General features: G+C 39.7%; 1 protein-coding gene across 1 annotated transcript; it reads left to right on the top strand.

Moving 5' to 3' along the window:
- Nucleotides 1-1,470: 1,470 nt before the first annotated feature.
- On the top strand, nucleotides 1,471-20,346 carry ell2 (elongation factor for RNA polymerase II 2). The gene is made up of 12 exons (XM_042501999.2): nucleotides 1,471-1,673; nucleotides 4,960-5,007; nucleotides 6,218-6,342; nucleotides 6,456-6,619; nucleotides 10,702-10,961; nucleotides 12,402-12,526; nucleotides 14,331-14,403; nucleotides 14,486-15,173; nucleotides 16,347-16,419; nucleotides 16,842-17,013; nucleotides 17,328-17,372; nucleotides 17,521-20,346. The coding sequence occupies exons 1-12, from the start codon at nucleotides 1,542-1,544 to the stop codon at nucleotides 17,635-17,637; spliced, it is 2,022 nt and encodes a 673-aa protein (XP_042357933.2). The 5' UTR covers nucleotides 1,471-1,541; the 3' UTR covers nucleotides 17,638-20,346.
- The last annotated feature ends 2,276 nt before the right edge of the window (nucleotides 20,347-22,622 follow it).

Genomic DNA, 22,622 nt, shown 5'->3' with positions numbered 1-22,622 from the left:
TGACATCATTTTTTAGAATTAAATAAAGATAATAGTTCATGCAATTTGCAGGATATTTGTTGCCAAGTTGCTCATTGCCTTTTTTCCCATGTTTCTGAAAGAAATCAAAACAGTTTTCTCACGGCTCACAGGTTTAAAAACTTGTGAAAGGTGTGTAAATGCAGCTCAAAAAAAGTCATGAGGATCAAAAGGGTTAATCGATTTAAATCCCTTTTGACTGACTTAGAGCAGCGTGAATGCAGGTGTTTTCCCCTATGCTGATTATCCTAGTCCTAACATACTGTAAACATTGGATTATTCTTGTTTTAAAACGTTTTGATTTATATTGTAACTATTTCTGTGTGCATCTGTTGATTTTGTGTGCTGTAATCTGGGCATCCTGGTAAAAGAGAATCTGCTCTCAATGGCCTTTCTCTTTTTAAATAAAGGTTAAATAATAAGGCTTTAAAAGAGCAAATCTGACAACATGCAGTCTTTGTTCTGAGAATGGAAGCAAAACCCAATTCACTGTAAAATCTGACAGGCTGATCTTTCTTAAATTAATCCCGGAAACAGATTACTTAGAAAAAGTAAAGTAATTATAAATATTAATCTTAATTTATGTTTACGCTATATTTAATTGTTAAGTTTACTCAAAATGTAGCTGTATTTACTTAATTTTGTGAAGTTGTTGCAACTTAAAAATACCAAGTGAATTTAACTAGTTGTATCTAAACTTCAGTAATAAGTTAGCAGTTAATTAGTCTGACTTAACTTGATCATCAAGTTAAGTCAGACTAATCATCTGACTAATTAAGTCAGACTAATCATCATTTCACCAATAAAGTCAGGAGAGCTGCTAGTTCTGTTTTCTTAACATGTTTAAGAATATAAAAATACGAGTGACTGGTTTGCAACTAGCACAATACATATGGTATGGTAAATTTGATTTACTTAAGTTGCTAAAACTTAAAAAGATTGATTTTGAACCTCAAATCAAGTATAGCAAACTTAAACATACATATACAGTAAACATAAGTTAAGAATAATAGTTATAATTACATACATTTTTCATGGCAATCAATTTCCTAGATTTTTTCTTGTAAAATCAAGTAAAATCCACTCAGATTTTATGGTGTAGTACAAGATCAGGGTACACTTCTTGTGCACAATATTGTAAGAGTAAGTTATTAGATCTTTAACTTCATTTAAAAAGTGAAAGGCAACATCACAGTGTAGAAATGCTCTTTTATATATAATACGCAACATACATTCAAAATACAAGTACAAATACCTCTAAGTTGTACACTGGAACACTGGAATTAATGTTCTTTATGACTTTTCACTACAGTCTAAAGCACAATTACGGGTCTACATGCCACACTGTGAGTTCAGTGTGGTTGGGAAGTGAAAAACCAACAAGCTAGCATGTCAAGACCAATCCAACGCTGTCAGCCCTGTAGGCAGCAGCTGTAGTCCCTCCCCGGGCCGGAGAGCGCACAGGGAGCCCTGGCTGCTATATACTCCAGCCTCAAAGGGACGATGGTGGAGGGCTGGTAAAGATGGCGGCGCTCTCCGAGGATGGGAGGTACGGATTAAATTGTGGCCAACAGAGCGCAGATAGAGTCACCGTATTACACGTCAAATTGACCGAGACAGCGCTGAGAGCAATAGAGAGCCACCAAAACTGTAAGGTGAGTGAATCGGGCGTTTATTTCAGTAAAAAATGAGCCGGGACTGTCGTACTGACACAGCTCGTCTCAGCTGGGAAGCTCAACTGCCACGCACAGCTAAAGCTACAACGTTAGCTAAGCTGTTGACAGAGCGACTTTCTGCTTGATTTTTGATCGTGTTATTCTTGTGTCATTAAAATAACAAACTGAAAAGGATACGTGAAGCCTTGGACTTATTACCTGGTCGGGTTTTAGGAAATGACAAATGTTTTTTAAGATAGAAAAACTGTTAGCAAAGTTAGACACTCTGATTAGCCAGCGTTAGCTTTTGCTGTGCTGTGCTGGCCAGCCAAGTCCATTTTTTTTTTTTTTTTTTTTTTTCCAAACTAACGCTACTTTGACCAAATTAGGAAAGAAGTAATTTAATATCGACGAATACAATCGTCACCAGACGAGTTTCATAAACCGAGACATTTACGTAAAAGCTCAGTTAACTAACATGAACTTTTATTCGGCGAGGTTGTAATGTCATTTGCGTCAGTGGCAGGGTGGAAATATACTGATAAATGAATGTAACTTGATAACAAGTTAGTGGCGTTTCAAGCATGTCGGTGACTAGTCAGCTTACCATATGGTTAGTTTTCACTAGTTGGGAAACGTCACATCACAACCTGGCAGGGATCTGGAGCTCACAGCCAGGCTCATCCCTTTACAGCTATTTAACTATTAACTTAATTATAAAGTGTTGCATTCAAATGAGCTGCTAAACTGTACCTACAGGATGCATAACGCTGACTATATTATAAGCAAACGCTTCAAAGGTTTGGGTTGAGTAAATATTTAATTTGGATTTGTTTGCCAAATTGTTGAAATTTTTTTGCATACTCCCATTTACTTCAAGCTGCAGGAAAGGAGTTAGCCAGCAGTTATAATATTTTGGGTCTTCTAGCAACAAATCTCTTCTTTGTGGATAATACAGAATTGCTCTTGCTATCAGTGTTATTATGTTTGAAGTACAATTATTTAATGTTCTTTGTAGCTCTCAACAAACCACCTCATCCAACTTGCTGCATTTTACCCCAGAGAAGCTTTTGAAACCAAGTGTGCTAATAGGTCACTGCATACCTGCGCTGATTAAATATAACTTGGTAATCTTGAACTGTACAAGTGGTGTAATCTGGTTGAGGTGCTACACAGGTGAACTATTCTGGACGTCTGCAGTCTTAGGTTGCGGAGGCCTGAAGCCAAGTTACCTGACCTTAAATCTGCCAACAACAACGCCGTTACATAACCCACTGGCTGGGCCTAGGTCTCTGCTCAGGACCGATGCCCTGTAGCTCAGCATGGGGCTGTAGTGTTCAGAGGTCTCTGGGAACGCTTTTTATGGCACATGGTGTGTATGTATGTACGTCACACGCTACTCACACACCATATGAAACCTTTGGTCGCTGTTGGCCCCATGCAGTGTATTACGATGTAGATCAATAGCACATTAAAAAATGATTATTTAATTTGTTTCTGATAACAGGCAAACTGATTCATTACTAAGTCGAAGGAATTCTTTTGTGACAGCCCATGCTACAACCTTATTGGATGTGCTAATGTTGGTCTGTACGCTGCATTGAACGGCAGCCTGCCATCTCTTGCTGACTGAGCAGCCAAAACTGCCTGCTTTTTGTTTCTCTCTCCCTCTCAGTAATGTGTGTTGCAGCTCAACCAGTCATCGAACTATGGAAGCTGGCTATCTTTGTCTTTCTGTGGTGATGTGAAATGTGATCAGAACTGTGTGTGTGATGACTGGTTGGTGTGAGTGAGCGAGTGAGCGAGTGAGCAAGTGTATGGATAGTGGGGGAGGGAGTCAGTCAGTGGCTTGGAGTAGTTTAGCTTTAACAACCATGGCATGGTTCTTTCAATCTGAAAAAAAGAACACGTTTTATCCAAGATTATCTTCATCTTGTTTGATGTGTGAGTCAGCAAGCATATTGTGATGTCCAAAAATGCAGAGAAGCTGCTGTTACTAAAATGCACATTCTGCTCAAACCATTTGATGCAACATTTCTAATCTAGCCGACTGGTTCCTTAGCCTCAGCTGTGAGAGCTGTCCCACCTTAACCTGTCATGCACGAGAGCAGCCACTGCATATTTGTGGCTGTCCACTCCATTTCAAGAAGCCATCAACACGAACCTGCAAACCTACACAAAACAATGCATTCCAGAGATATCTCCTTTAAAATATTTGCTGGATTTGAGTGTTGTCCAAATTCCACTGCTTGCATTCACATTAATGTGAACATTTTTACCAACTAAGTACCTCTTAACCACTTAAAAAGAAGTTACAGGTAAAGTTGACTCACATGGTTTCTCTGTAGATTTAAGAGCTCAGAGATGTCGAATGTTGGCTGCCAGTGGACGGCTGTCAAGTATTAGTGGCTGACAGTCACCCTTTTGTTTCTGCACCATGTGTCAGACCACTAGTGCCAGATGATCAACGGAAAAAAAACTGCAAATAGTCTGATAATTGACCAATCGTTTAAGCAAAATGCCAGACATTCCCCAGCTCAAGCCTCTCAAATGTGAGGTTTTGCTGCTTTATTGTTTTATGTAGCTGTAAAACTTAATATATTTAGGTTTAAGACTGGTTATCAAACATAACAAGCAGTTTCACGTCACCTGGGCTTTAGAAAATTGGTAACCATTTTTTCGCTACTCATACCTTTATTTTCAGATATTTTATTGACCAAAATATTAATCAATTTATTGATAAAATGATCTGCATATTTATCAGTGAGAAAAACAACCCTTAGTTGCAGCTCTGCATCATCTCGACTCATATTATTGGCATAACAAAACACTAACAGATTCACAGCCGCATGAAAATGAGAGATTGTCTTTCTGCTATGCTGGCTCTTCAGGTTTTCTCCTTTGCATTATGAGTGCAGGTCACTCCCTTGTTATTTTCTCGTACACAAGCACAGAAGGCAAGTGCATGTCAGCTATTACCTAGCTGTCAGCTGTAGTCTTTACACCTCGTTTAAGTGCAACATTTAAAGAAGATTTATTGTCAGTGCTAGGTTTGAAGTATGCTTGGTGTGACAGGACCCCAAGGCTCTGCTGTATCTACAACCAAATGTCTGGCTTTTTAAACTGTCAGTCACATAGTGTGGCATATTCTGCAGTTTCCAGACCAGTATTTTCTTGATGTAGCTGTTCACTGGTACTTTCCCAGCTGGTATTGTTCTCCAAATAACCCTTTACATTTCCAAAAACTTAGTAGATGTTAAAGTGTTGTCTTTCTTTTCCCTTTCAGAATGTACCTTCTTTGCGGCCAACAATACAATTCAAGGGACTCCAAGGGGTGAGTATTTTTTCCCTCCCTAAACAGAGAGGTCAGATGGGTGATCACATTGCAAATTTTCAATTTAATATATGAAACTGTAGTTCCTTTTCAGGTTTTTGGCAGAAAGTTTTAGTTTTGCATCAATTAATGAAAACTTATTTGTATGGTTATTTATTAAAGAGGCTCTATGCGAAATTCAGAGTGTATGAGTTGTCTGGACGCGGTTCTCAACATGCCATCAGCTAACAGTGCTAACTCCATAAACAGCGCTGAACAACAGCAACAGTGCTGACAGAGCTAATGGTCTTTACAAGAGGGAAACCAGAGAGTGGGTGCTACGCTTTCACACAATGCTGTCTCGATATCAGCGGAACCGCTGTATGAGCGCAGAGTAGAGCAGTGGCGATGAGCTAGTCAGTGGTATACACACATGCACTAACACGCATGGGCGGCCGGACTGACTTACCATAACAAATCAAAGAGAAGCTGAGAATACAACACAATCAGAAGCAGCTTGACTTCATTCTCTGCTCAAGACATTATCACTCACCATATCGTAACACTGCAAATAGTGCTCTGAATGTTGCATACAGAACCTTTAATTCCTTCATTTACAGTTTTTGCTTACGTGTGCTGAGCTACATCCATTGAGACGGCCGCACACAAGTGTCGTAGAATAAGTTAAACCACCTACTCTTTGACTTGGCCAAGTAAATCAACTACTTAACTACTGCTCAGTTGGGGTAGAGTGGACGCCCAATGTACAGAGGCTACGTCCTCGCTGTGGTGGCCACGGGTTCGATTCCAGCCTCGGCCCTTTGCTGAATGTCATCCCATCTATCTCCCCCCTTCACTGTTAAGCTGTCCTATTAAAAAAAGGCAAAAAAAACAAATAATTTAAAAAAAATACAGCTCAGTTTGCACTTATCTAATCTATGTCATCAGCATTGCAAATTATAAATAGTAGTCATAGTAGTACTGTATACAAAATTTCAATGTACAAATAGATTTTTAAAGCTAGTCTTGATGTGATATAATCTAGGCGAAGTAATAAAAGCTATTCCCGGTATGATCATTGTCTGCTGCACTGTTGAGAGAGGCACATGTTTCAGATTCTCCTGGAGCCTATATACACAGTTTTGCTTTCCATGATGCACATGACTCACATACTCACATACACGAGTACTATAACTTGTGTTATTCTCCCTTTTTGTGTGAATTTTTACAGTGCATTAAAATTCCCAAGAATGATTCCTCCTCAGACACCTTCCACAATTTTGATTTCTACCTGTCTAATGTGGGCAAGGACAACCCTCAGGGAAGCTTTGAGTGCATCCATCAGTATGTGTCAAGGTAACTGTAATCACTGGTCAGCTGAATCAACTGCTTCTGTCTAACCACACGTTGCTAGAGGGTAATCTCTCTCTGCCTCACATTTCTCTCTCATACTCCCTCTTTGTCTCCAGCTCAGGGGCCTCACACCTGGCATTGTTGGCGACAGTACAGGACAAGGTTACAGTGTGTGCAACAAATGACTCCTACCAGGTGACCCGCGAACGTATGACCCAGGCCGTGGAGGACACACGTGAACGCGGGACCAAAGTCATCAAGCCTGGGGGCCAGTACAGAGGTAAGACCCTCACTACAGTCCCACTTCTGCTCTGGCTAGATGCCAGGTTAGATCCCAGGACACCAGAATAGTTTTATGCCCTATCAACACTTCTCCTCTCTTTTCAAAGTTGGCCCCTTTTGAGTGACTGAATAGGTGAAAGCTGACTGCCTGACTCTATTCAGAGCCATTATAGCTACTGACTAAGCTATTATGTCGTCTCAGTCTTTTCCAGATTAGCAGTCTGACTGATAAGGGCCAAAGGTTGCAGGTGAAGCTATTTCTGTTTTATTGACACACAGCCTGCCAAAATTGTCACAGTACAGGCACTAAAGTGCTTGTGTTTAGCACTTATTACTTCCAACTAAGTAGGACTTAACTTTTAATGATGAACATAAACTGTCCACCGTGTGCCCACACACTGCCCGGATTTGAGTTGCACAAGGTGAACAGAAAAACTAATCTTTCATAATCTAATTTGGCTCGTCACTCTCTCCAGCTTCTTTCATATGTCTCATCCAACTCAAAGCAGGTAGGGCGAGGGAATATGCAGCAAAACTACCTGCTGATGTAACAGTTCATGCTAAATGCCCCCCCCCCCCTCCTCCCCCCCTCTTCCAGCCTAATTTTTAGCATCTGTTTCTTAGATTGAGCAGAAACTTGTTGTACAAACTTTTCCCACTACAAAACAAATACAGGCTCAAAGTACAGACAAACTTAACACCAACTGCCAGACAGGAAAGATAAGCCCACACATTGTTGAAGTGTGTGTATACCTGCTTACAGTGCATGACACTGTGACATGCCTTTTCGGTTTCAGACCAGGATATGATGGTAAAGATAAAAAGAAAAAGCATTTCAGTAAAGGAAACCACAAAGGAAGAGTAGCACCACTCTTATTATATGGAAATGGTTTGGCTTTCAAAGGTCTAACAAACCACAGAGTAACATTGGATGCAACATATTTTGATGGACTGTGACAGTCATTAATAGGGATGAATATAAATGAATAGGCAACCGTCAATTAAAACAGATTAAAATTAATAGAACATTAATACAAGTAAAAGTACTGTCTGGACTCATGGCTTTAAAAAAGTATATTTGCCCAAATGCAAAATGTATTAAACAAAAATATGTTCCACGTTTTTCCCTTCTCCTCTGGCTGATTTGAAAACAATATCAGCTCAGAGGATTTTGCTCAGTTGTCAAAATGTTTTATCTTTATTCTTTAATATGTCTGTGAAACAGTTTAGCAAGAAGAAGGTTGAAGGCAAAACTCTTATGTGAATTAAAAGAAAACACTTCTTCAGTCAGGCATAATTCCATTGCTGCTTGGTGGTTTAAATATGAGTCAAGTCATTCTGATACTCGTATTAAAACCTCTACTTGATAGACAATGCACAAAGCCTGATTACAATCTGTATAAAATGTCTGAAACTGATAAAAGAATAATTGTAGTCCCTGGGGTTTAATTACTGTCCCCAAAACGTCCCTGCTCCTGAGGTGGTATATTCAGTTGGTCAGGAACTGTTGCAGTGAAGTATTGAATATCCTATTTACTCATATGCAAATGAGTTGTGGTTGTCTCTAGTGTGAATATTAAGGCTGGGAATTAACAGTTTTTTAAGTGTTAACTTTTGAGTTACTGTTTAAGAGACTGCAGCCAAAGTCTCAACTGCTCTATAAAAAAAAAAAAAAAAAAAACTCTCAAAAAGTAGGATTGTGTGAGAAAATATGAGTGAGAAAACATAAGAGACATGAAACTGAAATTCAACCCTTTGGTTATAAACTAAAGTAGAAAAAATGCTCAGTAGATTCCCTCTGTTTTGAATACTGGTGACAGGTGTCTCTGTCTATCTTTTGTTTAATAATGCTGTAAATATTGTGTTATATGTTATATGTCAATGTTACTATTATGGTTGGTAGATAGAGCTGCAACAATTATTTGATTTAGACAATCAACAGAAAATTAATTGCCAACATTTTGATCATTGCTTAACCGTTTGAACCATTACGCAGGGCATGTTTCACTGTTTTCTGATGTTTTATAGACAAAACTATTTATTGATTTGACTGGGTGAATAATGGGCAGATTAATTGATAATGAAAATAATCATTAGTAGTATCTTCAAGAGTTTTTTTCCTCTAGAATCAGAATTCGAAACAATAATGTTTTCCTATGAATGCCTTTTCTTTTCATTAATGAAAAATACTACTTTTCAATACTCAAGCAACTGCCATTTATTTATATTATTGCTTGATAGGTTGGTTGACTATGTTAAACAAGTGTATCTTACAAAAATAACTCATACTTGTACCCTCAGCAAGAACTTTGGCCCAGGCAGATGTTTTTTGGTTTGGATAGTAATTTTTTTCCATTATACAAAGTAAGTTTAGCCGTCTTTGGAGTCAAAACTAGCTTGTTAGATCCAAGCTTTTGTCAAATTTTTCCTTGTTTAAACCACAATAAAAAAGTCCAGCTCAATGCACAAATATTTTGTGAGTTAAAACCTACTTAGTCCTGTTTTTCTTGGCCCCAAATTTGCATTCACTGGCCCAGATAGAAACTGGGAAACGAGAGGAGCAACAGAGAGAGGGGTGGGACAGGAGCTTGTAGCAGCTGGTTTGGAGTGAGCACCCTATTCACTAATGCAAAAGCTGCCTTAAGCTTCTGGTTTTCACAAGCTGTTAATTTCAGGTAACAGACGAAGATAAAAATACAAGGAACAGACTGTGTCTTTTAATGAGAGCTGCACAACCCTAATCATTTAAAAAGTGACATTTAATGCTCTATGTTACTAAACTCTTGTATTGTACACATTCTCTATGAACAAAATGTTTACTTCTCAAGGAGGGAACGAAATTACATAAGCTTTCCACCTGCAGCAATCTGTCATTAGACAACACAAAGTGTGTAAGCTTACACCTCCTCCCATCGCTCCTAGTCTCTGCATTTTGACCATGAGGGAGGGGGTCCTTTTTTTATTCTTCTCTTTAACCTTAATCTCTTAAAGAGCTTTAGAATTTCACAATGCCCATGGAGCGGTATAGGGAAATGTGCAGGCACCATGACTAAGCACACGGCTCAGCGACTCAGAGCATAGGTGTCTCGAGTTTTAATCACCCTAAACTTTTTTGATATAAATCACTTTTCCAAACTGGTCTAAAGCTGCTATAGACAACAGCAGTGCAGTATACAGTGTCGTTTAGTGGTGGACTCACTAACAATAGCATAATTGGGTCTTCTTTGCTGTAATATTTGAGAAATTAATGGTTGTTGGCACCAAAAACGAGGCATTTTTGCCTGAAATTACATATGAGGAATCATTCATAATTTCTAATGTAACCTCTAGATCCAGTTCCCAAAGATTCATTTAAAATTGTGTTTGTCTTGGCCACTTCAACTTCCTCAGTTTCATTCCCTCACTCTTAGTGAAACAGTTCTATCTCATTGGCTTCTTTTCAAGTATGCAGTGTTTGTGGCCATCCTAAAATTAAAGGGACATTTTTCTGCTGTAGTGCCACAGAGCTGATGGGAGGAATCAAACTCCCCAGTACATGAACTCCTGTGACAGAGAACCCCAAAATGAGTCCTAAAACATGGAAATCTGTTTGCATTTAAGCACCTTTGGTTCCCTTGTCGCGAGGTTGATGGGTTATTTGGTTTTTGGTTAGAAGCCTTAAATAAGGTTTGTGGTTAATACAAGCTTAAAAGACTTTCATGTTTTTTTTAACAATCAAAAATATATCAGTAAATACCCCACTTGTGAACTTTGAAGCTTTTACATGTCTTAAAAGACGGTTGCTAACAAGTGGCTAAATGAGACCACAGAGCATCATCATGCCAAACCCTGCTGAAAACAGCTTTACAGCCTCGTAGTGCTGGCGGCGACACAACAGTAGTGTAGTTTGTTATAGCCTAACATTAGCCCTTTACTTCTGGTGATTACATTTAGCCTTCAAAAATCCTGAACATAAGTGCGTTGGCGATATTAGGCTCGAGTGTTGTTGAGCGAATAGGAGATAACATAAAAATATATGATGATACACATCCCTGCAGAAAAAATGAGACTTTTAACATTGTCTTTACCCTCTGTCTTTAGGAAAGCAAGTCCATATTCGTAAGCCTGCGCTGTCAGCCCCAGAGGTGGTCCCAGAGCGCAAACGCTCCACACCCATCAACCCAGCCAACACTATTCGCAAGTGCCTTTCCAATAACCCCGTGTCCCAGCGTTCGTTCCGGGATCGCATCATCCATCTGCTGGCGCTGAGGTCCTACAAGAAGCTGGAAGTGCTTGCCCGTTTGCAGCGAGACGGCATCAACCAGAAGGACCGAAACTCACTGGGAACCACCCTGCAACAGGTATGTGCAAGGTGTTTATATTGCCATAATGTGTTTTGTCAATATTGAGAGAACAACTTAAAAATGGAAGTGATCAAGTAATTGGTATTTATACACCCTCCATTAACAGATAAATCCAGCAGTAATATCTTCTACTGTTTTTCCCAAGACTGATATTTAGGTATTTCGTACCAAGTCCTGCGTTCTTCCACTGTCTAATCTGGTCTCAAAGATCCCCTTGGACCCCGAGAGTGAGTTTTGTAGGCTGCAAAACGCAAGACGCACTGCAGTGCCTTTTTTGTTGAAGCCTGACGCAATCAGACAGAGCACTATTTGCATCTAATTGCATCATTTTTTCTCATGCCAAGCCACTTTATCACCTGCTTAACCGCGATTTTTCTGTGAAGTAAACTCACAGATAATAAGATGAGATAGCCTTCACTGATCCACACACTGGAGAAATTCACATGCAACAGGAGCTCAGTGCAACATTAGACATAGAATAAAACATTTTAAAAAAAGAATATAAAATACAAAAATGCACACAAGGAGAATATAGATATTAAAAATGAGACCTGAATTCAACAACTGTCAACATATATGTACAATATTCAGTACTGAGGTAGGTTAAAGCAGAGATTGTTGTAATGGAGTGATCTGTACCTCTGCATTAAAAAGAGGACATGTAGAGGGGACCTGGGGCCTGGACACAGGGAAGCAAAGATCTGTGTGGGTACATGAGATCCTCAGAAAGAGGAGAAGTCTCAGGCAGTACCACCAGCTGGTCCAAGGCCTTTGTCTGGATGATGGTCAGTTTAAGGTCTTTTTTAAGATGAGTGTGGGACAGTTTGATAATCAGCTGTCAATTGTTGGGCCAAAGTATGGTTTGTAAAATGTTTGAGTGGTTTGAGCTACAATTTGCTCAATTATGTCTCGCAGCTTGCCAAGGATGATGTTGAGTCAAGTTAACACAAACCCTGAATGCTACAGAAGCCCACCTCTCAATTAATCTGATTGGACAATGGGGAAAAAAAGACAATGACGTTGGGTGCTTTTCTGCACCAAGTTAAAAGTTTTTTTTTAAAACTCAACGCTTGGCAAGCAAAAGCAGCAAGCAGAACAGATTACACTCACAGAAAACAATTACAAAAGGCCGCCCCAGGCCGTTAAAACGCGTTCTGTCAGATCAGGGCTTTAACCTTCTTAAACATGAGATCGAGGGACACAAGTCTGCCTGAGGGAATGTGGTTCACAGTATGAACGCTTCATTCACTTTGACAAGCAACGAGTTACCTAAATGTTAAACAGTATTTGCATGCACAGATGTTTGGCCACCACAGGAAATGTAAAGTTTCTGTTCATGTATCCATGTATACTTCTCATGGCCTAAACCTAACTTTTAAACCATGTCTGTGTGTGTGTGTGCGCGTTTGCATGTGTGTGTCTGTGTGTACAAACCAGGTGGCCAACCTCAACCCCAAAGACAACACATACTCATTGAAGGACTTTATTTATCGTGATGTCCAGCGGGACTGGCCTGGTTACTCTGAAGATGAGAAGACCCAGGTTGAGCGCATCCTGGCTCGGTACAGAAATGGCCTATTAAGCTTTTTAATTACACTGAGCTTAAACACATACTTACCTCAACTAATAAAGCCTCTGCATTTTATGGTGTGTAACTAAGTACTAGTTTAAAGTAGAAGCTTATCCCCGGAGGACTGAAGGTGGCAGCTAATTGAACAGGCAGTGTACTGTGTGAAGGACAAAACGCCTAATGTTATGTTGGTTACTGTGGATTCCATTGTTTATTTTTATTTTATTTGTTTTTAAATAAAAAAAAATATGCGGTCTGTGTCAAACACTTTCCGCCTTGGAGCATATTGTAAGTGACAGAGAGTTACCACAGCTGTGACCACAGCTGTTGTCCTCTGAAAGCACAAAACTATCAACTTTTAACTGTCACCTTTCAGTCCTTCAGCTGGTGATTATGTAATGATTTTTTTATATAGTTCAGCATTTTCAAGTCTATTAATAGCCAATGATGAAATAATCAAGTACATTTTATTTTTACAGTTATAAATTAATAGATTCTTTATGTTAGATATGATAAAGGGTGGAAAAATACACAACTATATAGTTTGATGCAATCATGTTGTTAGGCAGTCATGTTAGTCAACCCCATAAAGAGGGGACGAAATGGCTTTTAAGGTCCATATCTGAGATTAGCACTGAAAGAGCAGTTTAATGTTTTTTACAGATTTTGTGATAATTTATTGTGATTGATTAGTTGTCAGTTAAAGGTGCTCTGTGGAGTTTTGTTGTAAAACAGTTGAAAGTTATGCTTACATTTGGTAGTACTCACCAAACAACAATCTGCGTATTATCAAGGCCTGACAAATATGTGTAATATATTTTCTTATTCATAAGAGCTTGCAAAGCAGATTCTTTAAACATTTCCTATCTTATCCTGTCAGTCCTATCTTGCATACTATTTCTTCTCCTTTTTGGCACAAGCTGCAGCAGTTGTCTCATAAGGCCCAGACACACCAAACCAGCATCAAAGTCTAGCGGCAACTAAAGCCAACTGTTGCGTCGCCTGACATCACTTGTGTCTCGACCAAAACGTTTTGTTTGAACAAAACAAAGACTACAGCCAAAACTCAACTAGCATGTAAGTTCTGCGTCTGCTTGTGATGAAATCTCTCTCCATACCAGCAGGCAACGGTAGTCTGTATTCGTCATTCAAACTGGAAAAACTAGAAGATTGACAGGACAGATTAAAGACAATAGTTAACCAGTTAGTACATTAATTAAAGAATTGATGTTGAAAGAACAAACACTAATTACTGTGCGCCAGCAAACAATAATGCAACAGTTGTTAATCGTTTCTGCTAGAAGTGCTCAATGATAGAAAAAAAATTTGAACAAGTTTGTTTTGATTACGCCCTTTTAACTTTAACATCATAAGTCATTTGTTTGCTTTCCTCACATCCGTTTCTCTTCTTGTGTGCTGCATTGAACTGCTAATCAAAGGGATTTCATTCAGCGATGGGCTCCGCTGGGTCTGACACCATTTGCTGAATTGGCCGAAAAATCGCCAAATAGTGCCAAAGTTGCATGACACAGGGCAAAATCTAGGACAGCAGACGCTCATTGATGGCCACACATTGACCGACAGCTAACCATCAGTTTGGTGTGTCAGGGCCCTGAACAGAAAAGTACAGATGGCTGTGAAACTAATAGTTTCCTGTGTGCGATATGAGATGTGAGTTAAACAGAGATCTAAATACTTCAGCAGGTTGTAGTGTAGTGATATCTGAGAACTGGACCCTGATTTCTTTTCTGTTACACCACTTCCCCACTGACGCCACTTTTTCCTTGAATCAACAGCAAACTAGGTCTTCCCAATGAGACCCTCTCATCCAGCAGTTCTCCCAAAGACAGTGTCCCCACATCCCCCCAGGTATTGAGCAAACACACACTAACACACACCTCCACAATGACATTTGCAATTTTTCAGCTAAATTCTGGGTGTTGTCTTTTAGAAACGCCAGCCAGAATTTGACTTCATCGATCCTTTGGCACCAAAAAAAGCCCGCATCTCCCACCTCAGCAATCGAGGGCCAGCAACATCTTCATTGTCCTCCTCCTCTGACCGCCATGAGGACGAGGGCAGCCCCAGCTCTAAACGCTCGTCCCTACCCTCCAACGTCACCTCGGGCCCTCCCTCCCATCTCCCCATCTCGTCCCACCCTCCTGCACCCTCTCACCAGCAGCCCAGCCCGGCCTCCAACTCCAATTCACCCAGCACCCCGGAGGGCTGCGGCACCCAGGACCTGCCCATGGACCAGAGTTCCTCTTGCCGAGACCCTTCACCCAGCCCTTTCTCCTCCGATAGGTCCCTGCAGGACAGCTATCGCCATCCAGTCCCCGTCCCCAGACCGGCTTCCTCCCCCATCCCTCCTCCTCCTCCTTGCACCTCTCTCACAGTTACCTCCACTGTCATCACCAGCCCTCCCTCACCCAGCAGTACCAACAAGAAGTTGAAAAAGAAATCCAAGAAGCACAAAGATAAGGATCGAGAGAGGGAGAAAGGGAAACGGACGGAAAAAGGTAGCAGAAGTCCTCCCAGTGTAGCAGTGCAGGCTGAAGAGACTCGTAGAGCCAAAAAGAAACGAAGTGCTGAGGAGGAGAACAGCTCAGTAATCGTCAAGAATTCTCACAAAGATCGAGGTGCGTTTCTGTCTTAATTATGAATCATCAGCATTACTGAACCAAATGTTTCAAGACTTAAATGACAGTACTAGTTGTTTCATTCCAAGTATTGCCATTTTTGCTGCCTTACACACACCCCAAATTACTGCCAAACGTTTTTAAGCTGGCACAGCACATTTTAATTATTTCAGTGTTTGTTTCCCCTGCTCCTTCTCTGTTCTCATTAATTTCAGGTTTATTATTTATTCGTTATTTAGACAATTACTTCATCAGTATGTGGTAATTTAAATTGAGCGGACATATCTAAAGGTATTAATCACATTTTTTTTAACACTGGATTAGATGAAGTACATGTGATGGAAAAGGGATTGTTTATTGTGTCAAACCCACAGAGAATCAGCAGCAGTTCCAGGTAGCATTTTAGCCTGGCATAATGAGAAGTTTTTTTTAGCCCTGAGAATTGATCGCAAAATTCACGTCTGAGTATTACAAAACTGTTTGTTAGTGTCACCATGCACATGTTAAAATGTTTGTATTGACTTTAATTAGAGGATACGTTAAGATGTTCATATTGTCAAAGTCAACATGTTTGGGGGGGGGGGATCAAATTATAACAAAATTAAAAACACATTAGACATTTAGTAAAAAGTCTGCTATGTTATACAGCATAACATAGCAGACTGGTAAAGTGGAAATACACTGAAGTCCAGCTGGAGTCTTGTGATGTACATGCTTCCTCTGTCCGTGTTTCAAGCCAGTTTTATCTTTCAGACTTTGGATTGTTGCTTGCCATGTTTCGAATGTTTATCTGTGTTTATGTCTGTTACAACCCAACCAACCACAGTCAGTTTGATCTTTGATAACTGATGCGCTGGATGTTGTCTGAACATGCAGGGACATTGATCTGAGCTCTCCTTTACCGTCTGTGGTCTTTAGTTCTGGTGTACCTGATATTTTTAATGTTGTAGTTTAAGAGACTCTTTTCTTTCCCGTGGATATACCATTGCCAGGCTTACTAAATGCTAATATGCCTAAATTATCACTTTTATTTTATTTTTTTTGTATTGCTACCAAATACAGTCATCTATCCTCTACATAGCGTTGCTGTGGTGTATTATGGATTACATTACATTACATTACACTGGACATAACAATTAATAGAGTTCTTCTTCTTTTCCCTTTTCTCCTCAGACTCTCCAGATAAAGAGAAGCCGGTCCAATCCACTGAATTCTCCTCCTCAGTTGAGGTGCCTGATTATGTAGTGTGAGTAACCTTGTTATACCTCAAAGTCCCTGTGTTCCCACTGTGACCCTCTACCTCTCAGGTCTCTCATTTCACAATTTGAAACATTTAACTAAACAGGACATTGAAAACAGAAAACAAAGCATGAAAATTAGGACATAAGAAATGCAGCAATAAACACAGATGTGTTTCATTTGTGCAGTCCGGCATTTTTCTTTGTTTGCTGTACTAGAACTGTTTTGTACTTTCCACGTCACTGGAAGTGAGTGCAGGGAGCATGTTGCTAAACAGGATACCCACCAATCTTTAAAGATCATGACCTTTAATGAGGCGCATTCAAGGAAAGTTAGGGGGAAGTTTGCTCACGGTGAAGTGCTAGTTTCGGTCTTTAACAAGACAAAACATATTTTTTTCTGAATAGATAATCGAATGTGTGTTTACAGGAAGTACATGCCATTGGTGTCCATGGACCAGCGACAAAACTACAAGGATGACTTCAATGCAGAGTATGATGAGTATCGCCTGCTACACGCCCGTGTCGAGAGCATCACCCGCCGCTTCACCCAGCTGGATGCCCAGTGCCGGAAACTGGCACCAGGCACCAAAGAATACCAGGTCATATCAATTAGAGTGAATACAATATACTTATGCTGATGTAAATCAACATGGAAATTTAGTAGACAGTTAAATATTTCACCTGCATTTAGATTTAGGATTTAGGTATTTATTGGAGTAATGGCGTTCTAAGTAGAGAGTCACCCTTCCTCAGCCATCTCCGTGTTTGCCCGTAAGGTCAGAGGTGATAGCCATGCAAGCTCAGCATTTTCACTTGTTAAAAAGATAGTGGAATGCAAGGTATGCTATCTGTGTTATCTAATATTTATAAATGAATGGATTTGTATTAAAAGTGATCATTTTTATTTTTGCAGAAGGTGCAAGAAGAAGTCTTGAAAGAGTACAAAAAGATGAAACAAGTAAGTTACGTAGAAATCTGTCCAATAACGACGCATTCCTATAGACCACAAGAACTTGGCTTTGTCATTATTAACTATGTTTTCTGTTCTTGTGTTTTTTTTTGTCAAACATAGGAGTTTTGATACTATGTATGCGTTTGTTTTACAGCACAGCCCCAACTACCACGAGGACAAACAGCGCTGCGAGTACCTGCACAACAAGTTGGCCCACATCAAGCGGCTAATAGCTGATTTTGACCAGCGCAGGGCTCAGGCCTGGTGCTGAGAGCACAGCACACAACAGCTTCACTGATCAGTATTGAGAAAGGAGTGTCAAACCAGGAGGGGGTGTCCATCTGGCTGTTATTTATTAACACCCCTTCAGTTACTGCCTCCACAACAGCAACCCCTCACCTCTCCTCTATCCCTTTTTCCCATCATCCTTTTTCATTCCTTGCTTCTTTTCCGATCTTTGATTCCACTGGCTTCATTGTTGCCTGCAGTCTTGGAAATCTTACTTAAACTTTACCCCAATCTTTTGCTTTCTCTACGTTTGTTCGCAAAAAGCTCCTGTGGACTTACATACCACTGGACCAGTGGCAGGAGCTGCTGCATGTGTGAACGGGTTTGGGGAAAAACTCTTTAACCTTTGAAGGACTTTATCTTCAGGCTAAAAAAAAGAACAAAAAAAGTATTTTTGAGCATCAGAAAATATTAACTTGTATTTAAGTAAAAAAAAAAAAAAAGAAAGAGGGAGAGTTATTTATTTTGGGACTCGTAGTGCAAAGAAGAGTCCGCAGATGATATATTGTTTAACTTTTGTTGAAAACAATGCAAAAAAATTTACCGCGGGCCTTATGTGTTTTGACTTTGTGAAGCCATTTTGCACGCAAGATCCATTATGTCATCTCATTTGGCAAAGATGTGTCTCCCGCCTCATTTCCTCTCTTTTCATAGAAACTGTACTGGATAACCTTGCTTCTACACGTTGCTGAGTTTTAGGCTGAATTTGAAGGAAATGAGACAGGCAGGAGAAATCACCTGAGCTGATTGAGAAGCAACAACAGTATGTGTGCATGGATCGTAAATTTAGTTGTAATGGCCACATGGGGTGGTGAGGGCGGGGTTAACTAAAGGAGTATGAACCCCTGTCAGTAGGGGGCAGTATTCCCTGCACCAACAGTGTTTAGTTTTCATGGTGCATTATGGGTGCCTTAAGGTGTTTACACTCAGAAATGTCAAGTTGGGCCGACCCTCGGGGGCCAGAGGCCACACAAAGGAACTATAACTGCCTGGAAACAGGTTGTGTGTGTGTGTGTGTGTGTGTGTGTGTGTGTGTGTGTGTGTGTGTGTGTGTGTGTGTGAGTGTGTGTGTGTGTGTGTGTGTGTGTGTGTGTGTCTGTGTGTGTGTGTGTGTGTGTGTGTGTGTGAGTGAAAGTGATAGAGAAAGGAAGGGATGTCGAGTCTGGAAAGAGTGTTACAAATTGTGTGTGTGTGTGTGTGTGTGTGTGTGTGTGTGTGTGTGTGTACGGTTGTGCATTATGTGGAGTGAAAGGTGTAAGAAAAAAAAATAGAAATATGGAGAAAAAAGTGAGAAACATGAAAAACAAAAAAAAAAAGCTGCTATAGTGTTTTACCAGCCAGAGCACTCAGGATCAACCTGGCTGGAGTAACAGTACCTGATCTTAATTGAAGAGATATAGATCCTCAGTTTTCCAGAATGGTTCATCTCTAGAGCCTGGAAAAGACTGCGCCCAGCTCTTCAGCTTTATCCAGCGGCAAACCGCCTGTGTTTCTGTTTGAGAAAAAAGCAAAAAACGTGTCAACCACCAGAGGACAAATTTGCATTATGATTTCAAAATGTATTTGATTCTCAGTTTGAGTTCTGCAGAGCAGTGAAAGATTTTTTTTTTTTTTCAACAATGATATCGATTTAGTTCAATGGATGGAGAAATGGCTTCTAAGAAATGTCTTTATTTCAACAAGGGAAAAAAATTTGTTTACAAACCTGTGTTAGATTGTTTGCCAAAAAATTAAATACTTTTCTGGTACAGCACCCATGGAGTAAAATTTCTGATTGGGGCTTAATTTTAGGAGACATTAACACTGGAATGTGCGTCTCATTCAGTGAAGAAAACAGTTACATTTGGTGATGGAAAGAGGAACTGAGTCACTGTGCCTGCAAAAAGATCAACAGCTAAAATGCATTGACTCTTGTATTGGTCAGCCCTGTTCTCAGCAGTCTAGTCTGATTAGATTCTGCTAGTGGGGACATGTTGGAGTCTGTCCTGTACTGGAAAAAAATAAGCCCCTATTGTTTCACCAAAAATGGAGATTTGAGTAAATATTTATCAGTTTTATTTAGCATATATTTTGGTTGTGACATTCTATCAGATAGTCAGTCTCTGCAGCAGACTGGCTTTTTTTGTTCGTCTGTCAGAATCAATTCAAACATAATTACAGACCTGGCTTAACTTGTCTCAAATGATTCAGGACAGAAAATCAGCACTTGTATGGTGGACGTGTCACAACAACAGATAAAAAGTATCCACAAGAGTTTATAGCTCTACTTTAAATTTACACTTATTATGGCAATGGACTACAGCATCAGTGCTTTGGTTTATTTTCTCCTGTTTTCCCAGAATTTAAAATCATAAAAAGCCACTCCAACAGACTTACGATGGAGGCCAAGGCTTTACATGCGTCCTCTTTTTCAGCCTTCCTAAAAATGTCTGTCTTCATTAAAAATCAGATTTATCTAAATTGGGTCTGATTGACATGAATTAAGTGACTCAGTTTGGGGGGAGAAGGGAGTGAAGAGTTCTGATTAAGAGTCTTAATGAGGAAGTGTCTAAGTTAAAGAGGAAAAGAAGCCCTGGCAGTGTTTAGATATGAGAAACCACTGAAAATCAACTGAATTTTGGGTGAAATCAAATCCTGCCTAGCTGAAAATGTACAGGACATTTCAATAAAAATCAATTTAGTTTTACCTGAATCATGTCTTTTGTCATATGTTCTTTATGGTTTCCTTTTCAGCCATTTGAAATTGTTGTATGTGAAATCAACAGAAAACCCCTTCGAACAGAAACACCAACTGCTATCACCTTCAAGACAATTTAAGTGAAAAAAGTCTGGAGTGTGTCTTTTCCTTCAACATGAATGCAATAGAGAATTCAAGTCCTGCCTCCCATCCAGATTATCTGAATGGGGCAGGACTTGAGCTCTCCAGACCACCTCAGTATTCAGCACTGCAACCTCACAGGTGAGGGTTCGATTTCCGGTCCTGAGCCTTTGTGAGTTTGTGTGTGTTGTCCACTTGAGTGTTGAGTCGGTATGGTTTTCTCCGGGTGCTCCGGTTCGCCAGCTTTCTTGAAACCATGCAGCAAAAGCTAATTGGTTTCATAGAAAGAAAAAAAACATTTTTTTTAAATTATTGGGTTGTGGGGGCTGTCCTCATAATATTCATGTTGAAGGTAAAAAAACATCTGGGGTGTGTCTTTTTTCCTTCAATATGAATGCAATTTTTTAGGGTCCATTTGACGTCACAGTGCCTTAGTTTTGTGACCGGTCACAACTGCACACCACAGCCACACGTGAGAAGAGGACGGCCGATGTACTAAATAGAAATTAAAACTAAATTAAAAAAATAAAAATAAAAATAAATAATAAAAATAAATAAAGTTATATAATTGGCCTGTAAATGTTGTGCTGTTTTCTGTAACAACAGTTGTCAGAGAAACCCAGAACTACAATTTTATTCCATTCCAAAGCAGCTAGATTGGTGAAATAAAACAAACAGAAAGTGGTGATTTATTTTAACAAATAAATAGTGGTGAATAAAGGAGTGTGTCTTGTGGCTAATTTGAATTACCATAAACATTACATGGTTGAAAGTAATCGTTACAAGGAGCTGTGCAAACTCTTGTCTGGCTTACTTTCCTTAGTTAATACTGACAATTTTTCAATGAACATTAGCCAGCTAATGTCTGCTTAGCAACTCTTTGATCATGGCAGCATGTAGTAACTCATTACCGCTCACTTTAGAAAGGCCACCAAGAAAAATGTGTTCTTTGTTTCGATTATCAAATAGACAATTGATCATACATTTTTGCATTTGGCTGCCAGCTGGCAAGCTAATGTTAGCAAGCCTTTCCCGCATTGTGTCTGAGTGCAGACAGGATCCTATTTGAACACATTATATTAGCTACATAAACAAAGAACATGTTTTTTTTTCTAAAATAAGCAGAGGTAAAAGAAACCATATATATTAAATGATCATGGTGGTGTAAGGTTGTCAGCTTTCTCACAACGAAATAAGGGACAGAAGGTTTTGACCAGTGATCGGTGCTACACAGTGTGAATGTAAGTGTTGTGACAATACTGGATTTTTTTTACCTCTATGCAGTACTTTGAAAAGTACTGATACTCAATACCATATTCAACAGCACCATGAGGAAAAACATCCAACACAATATTGAGGGACCAGAAATGTTGAATTTATTTTAATCTAATCTATGCAGCTGGTGTGAACATAGTATACTGCAGAAAATGAGTCCTGAAAATATTTTTAATATTCAGAATTGATACTGATATTTAGATTAAAAAAAAACCACTAGTGGATATGGTGTTGCCTGTGTGAGGTTTTGTGAATTATCCTCAAAATAAATAATCAAATGAAAACAAATGAATAAAAGCACTTCAAATACAAAAGAGGAAAACAACACATGACCCACCAAGTCTATTTTTTACATGAATATTTTTTGCTGCCCCTGACTAAAGTCAAGCGGTCCTTTGTCCTTTTGCACAGCCAGAGAGAAGTCCTTACATAAAGGTCACTGTTCATTTTTGAAGTCCGTTTTTGATCAGCTCAGTACTGCATCTGTTTCTGGAGTCTGACCATTTTATGGTCATCAATGAGAGGAGCCTCTCAATGGAGGCATTTGAGCCTGGCACACTGAGGACAAAGGAGACAATCCTGAATATGTTGATCAGGTTGGATTTTCCTGTGTTTTGGAAAACTGCCATCCATTTCTCACTGGTGGTTTTTATTGTCTCCTGACTGGTTTTCTGTATTTCCCCCTGGCTGGTACAAAACTCCTCATAGAGTTGATCCATACTGACAGTCTCTGTCATTTTCAGGACAGCCACCACCTGCTCCAGGTCAGTAAGGGAGAGCTCCTCATAGAGTCCGATAGGTTTCAGTTTCACCATGACATTTTCCCGTGAGAAATCAAACCACTTCTCAATGTGAGCAATGACAGACTCATAGAA

The sequence above is a fragment of the Plectropomus leopardus genome, chromosome 2 (genome assembly GCF_026936395.1).
Source record: "Plectropomus leopardus strain MGB_pleo_1.0 chromosome 2, ASM2693639v1, whole genome shotgun sequence".
NCBI classification, from domain to species: Eukaryota; Metazoa; Chordata; class Actinopteri; order Perciformes; family Serranidae; genus Plectropomus; species Plectropomus leopardus.
The sequence above is the reverse complement of the archived record's forward strand: the minus strand, read 5'-3'. Positions and strand labels throughout refer to the sequence as shown.

Bases quoted from the DNA above. Each gene is read 5' to 3' on its own strand.
- ell2 (XM_042501999.2), top strand. From the start codon at position 1,542: ATGGCGGCGCTCTCCGAGGATGGGAGGTACGGATTAAATTGTGGCCAA. The intron at 12,527-14,330 runs GTACAGAAATGG...TTGAATCAACAG, and splicing joins GTTGAGCGCATCCTGGCTCG to CAAACTAGGTCTTCCCAATG. The intron at 17,014-17,327 runs GTCATATCAATT...TTATTTTTGCAG, and splicing joins CAGGCACCAAAGAATACCAG to AAGGTGCAAGAAGAAGTCTT.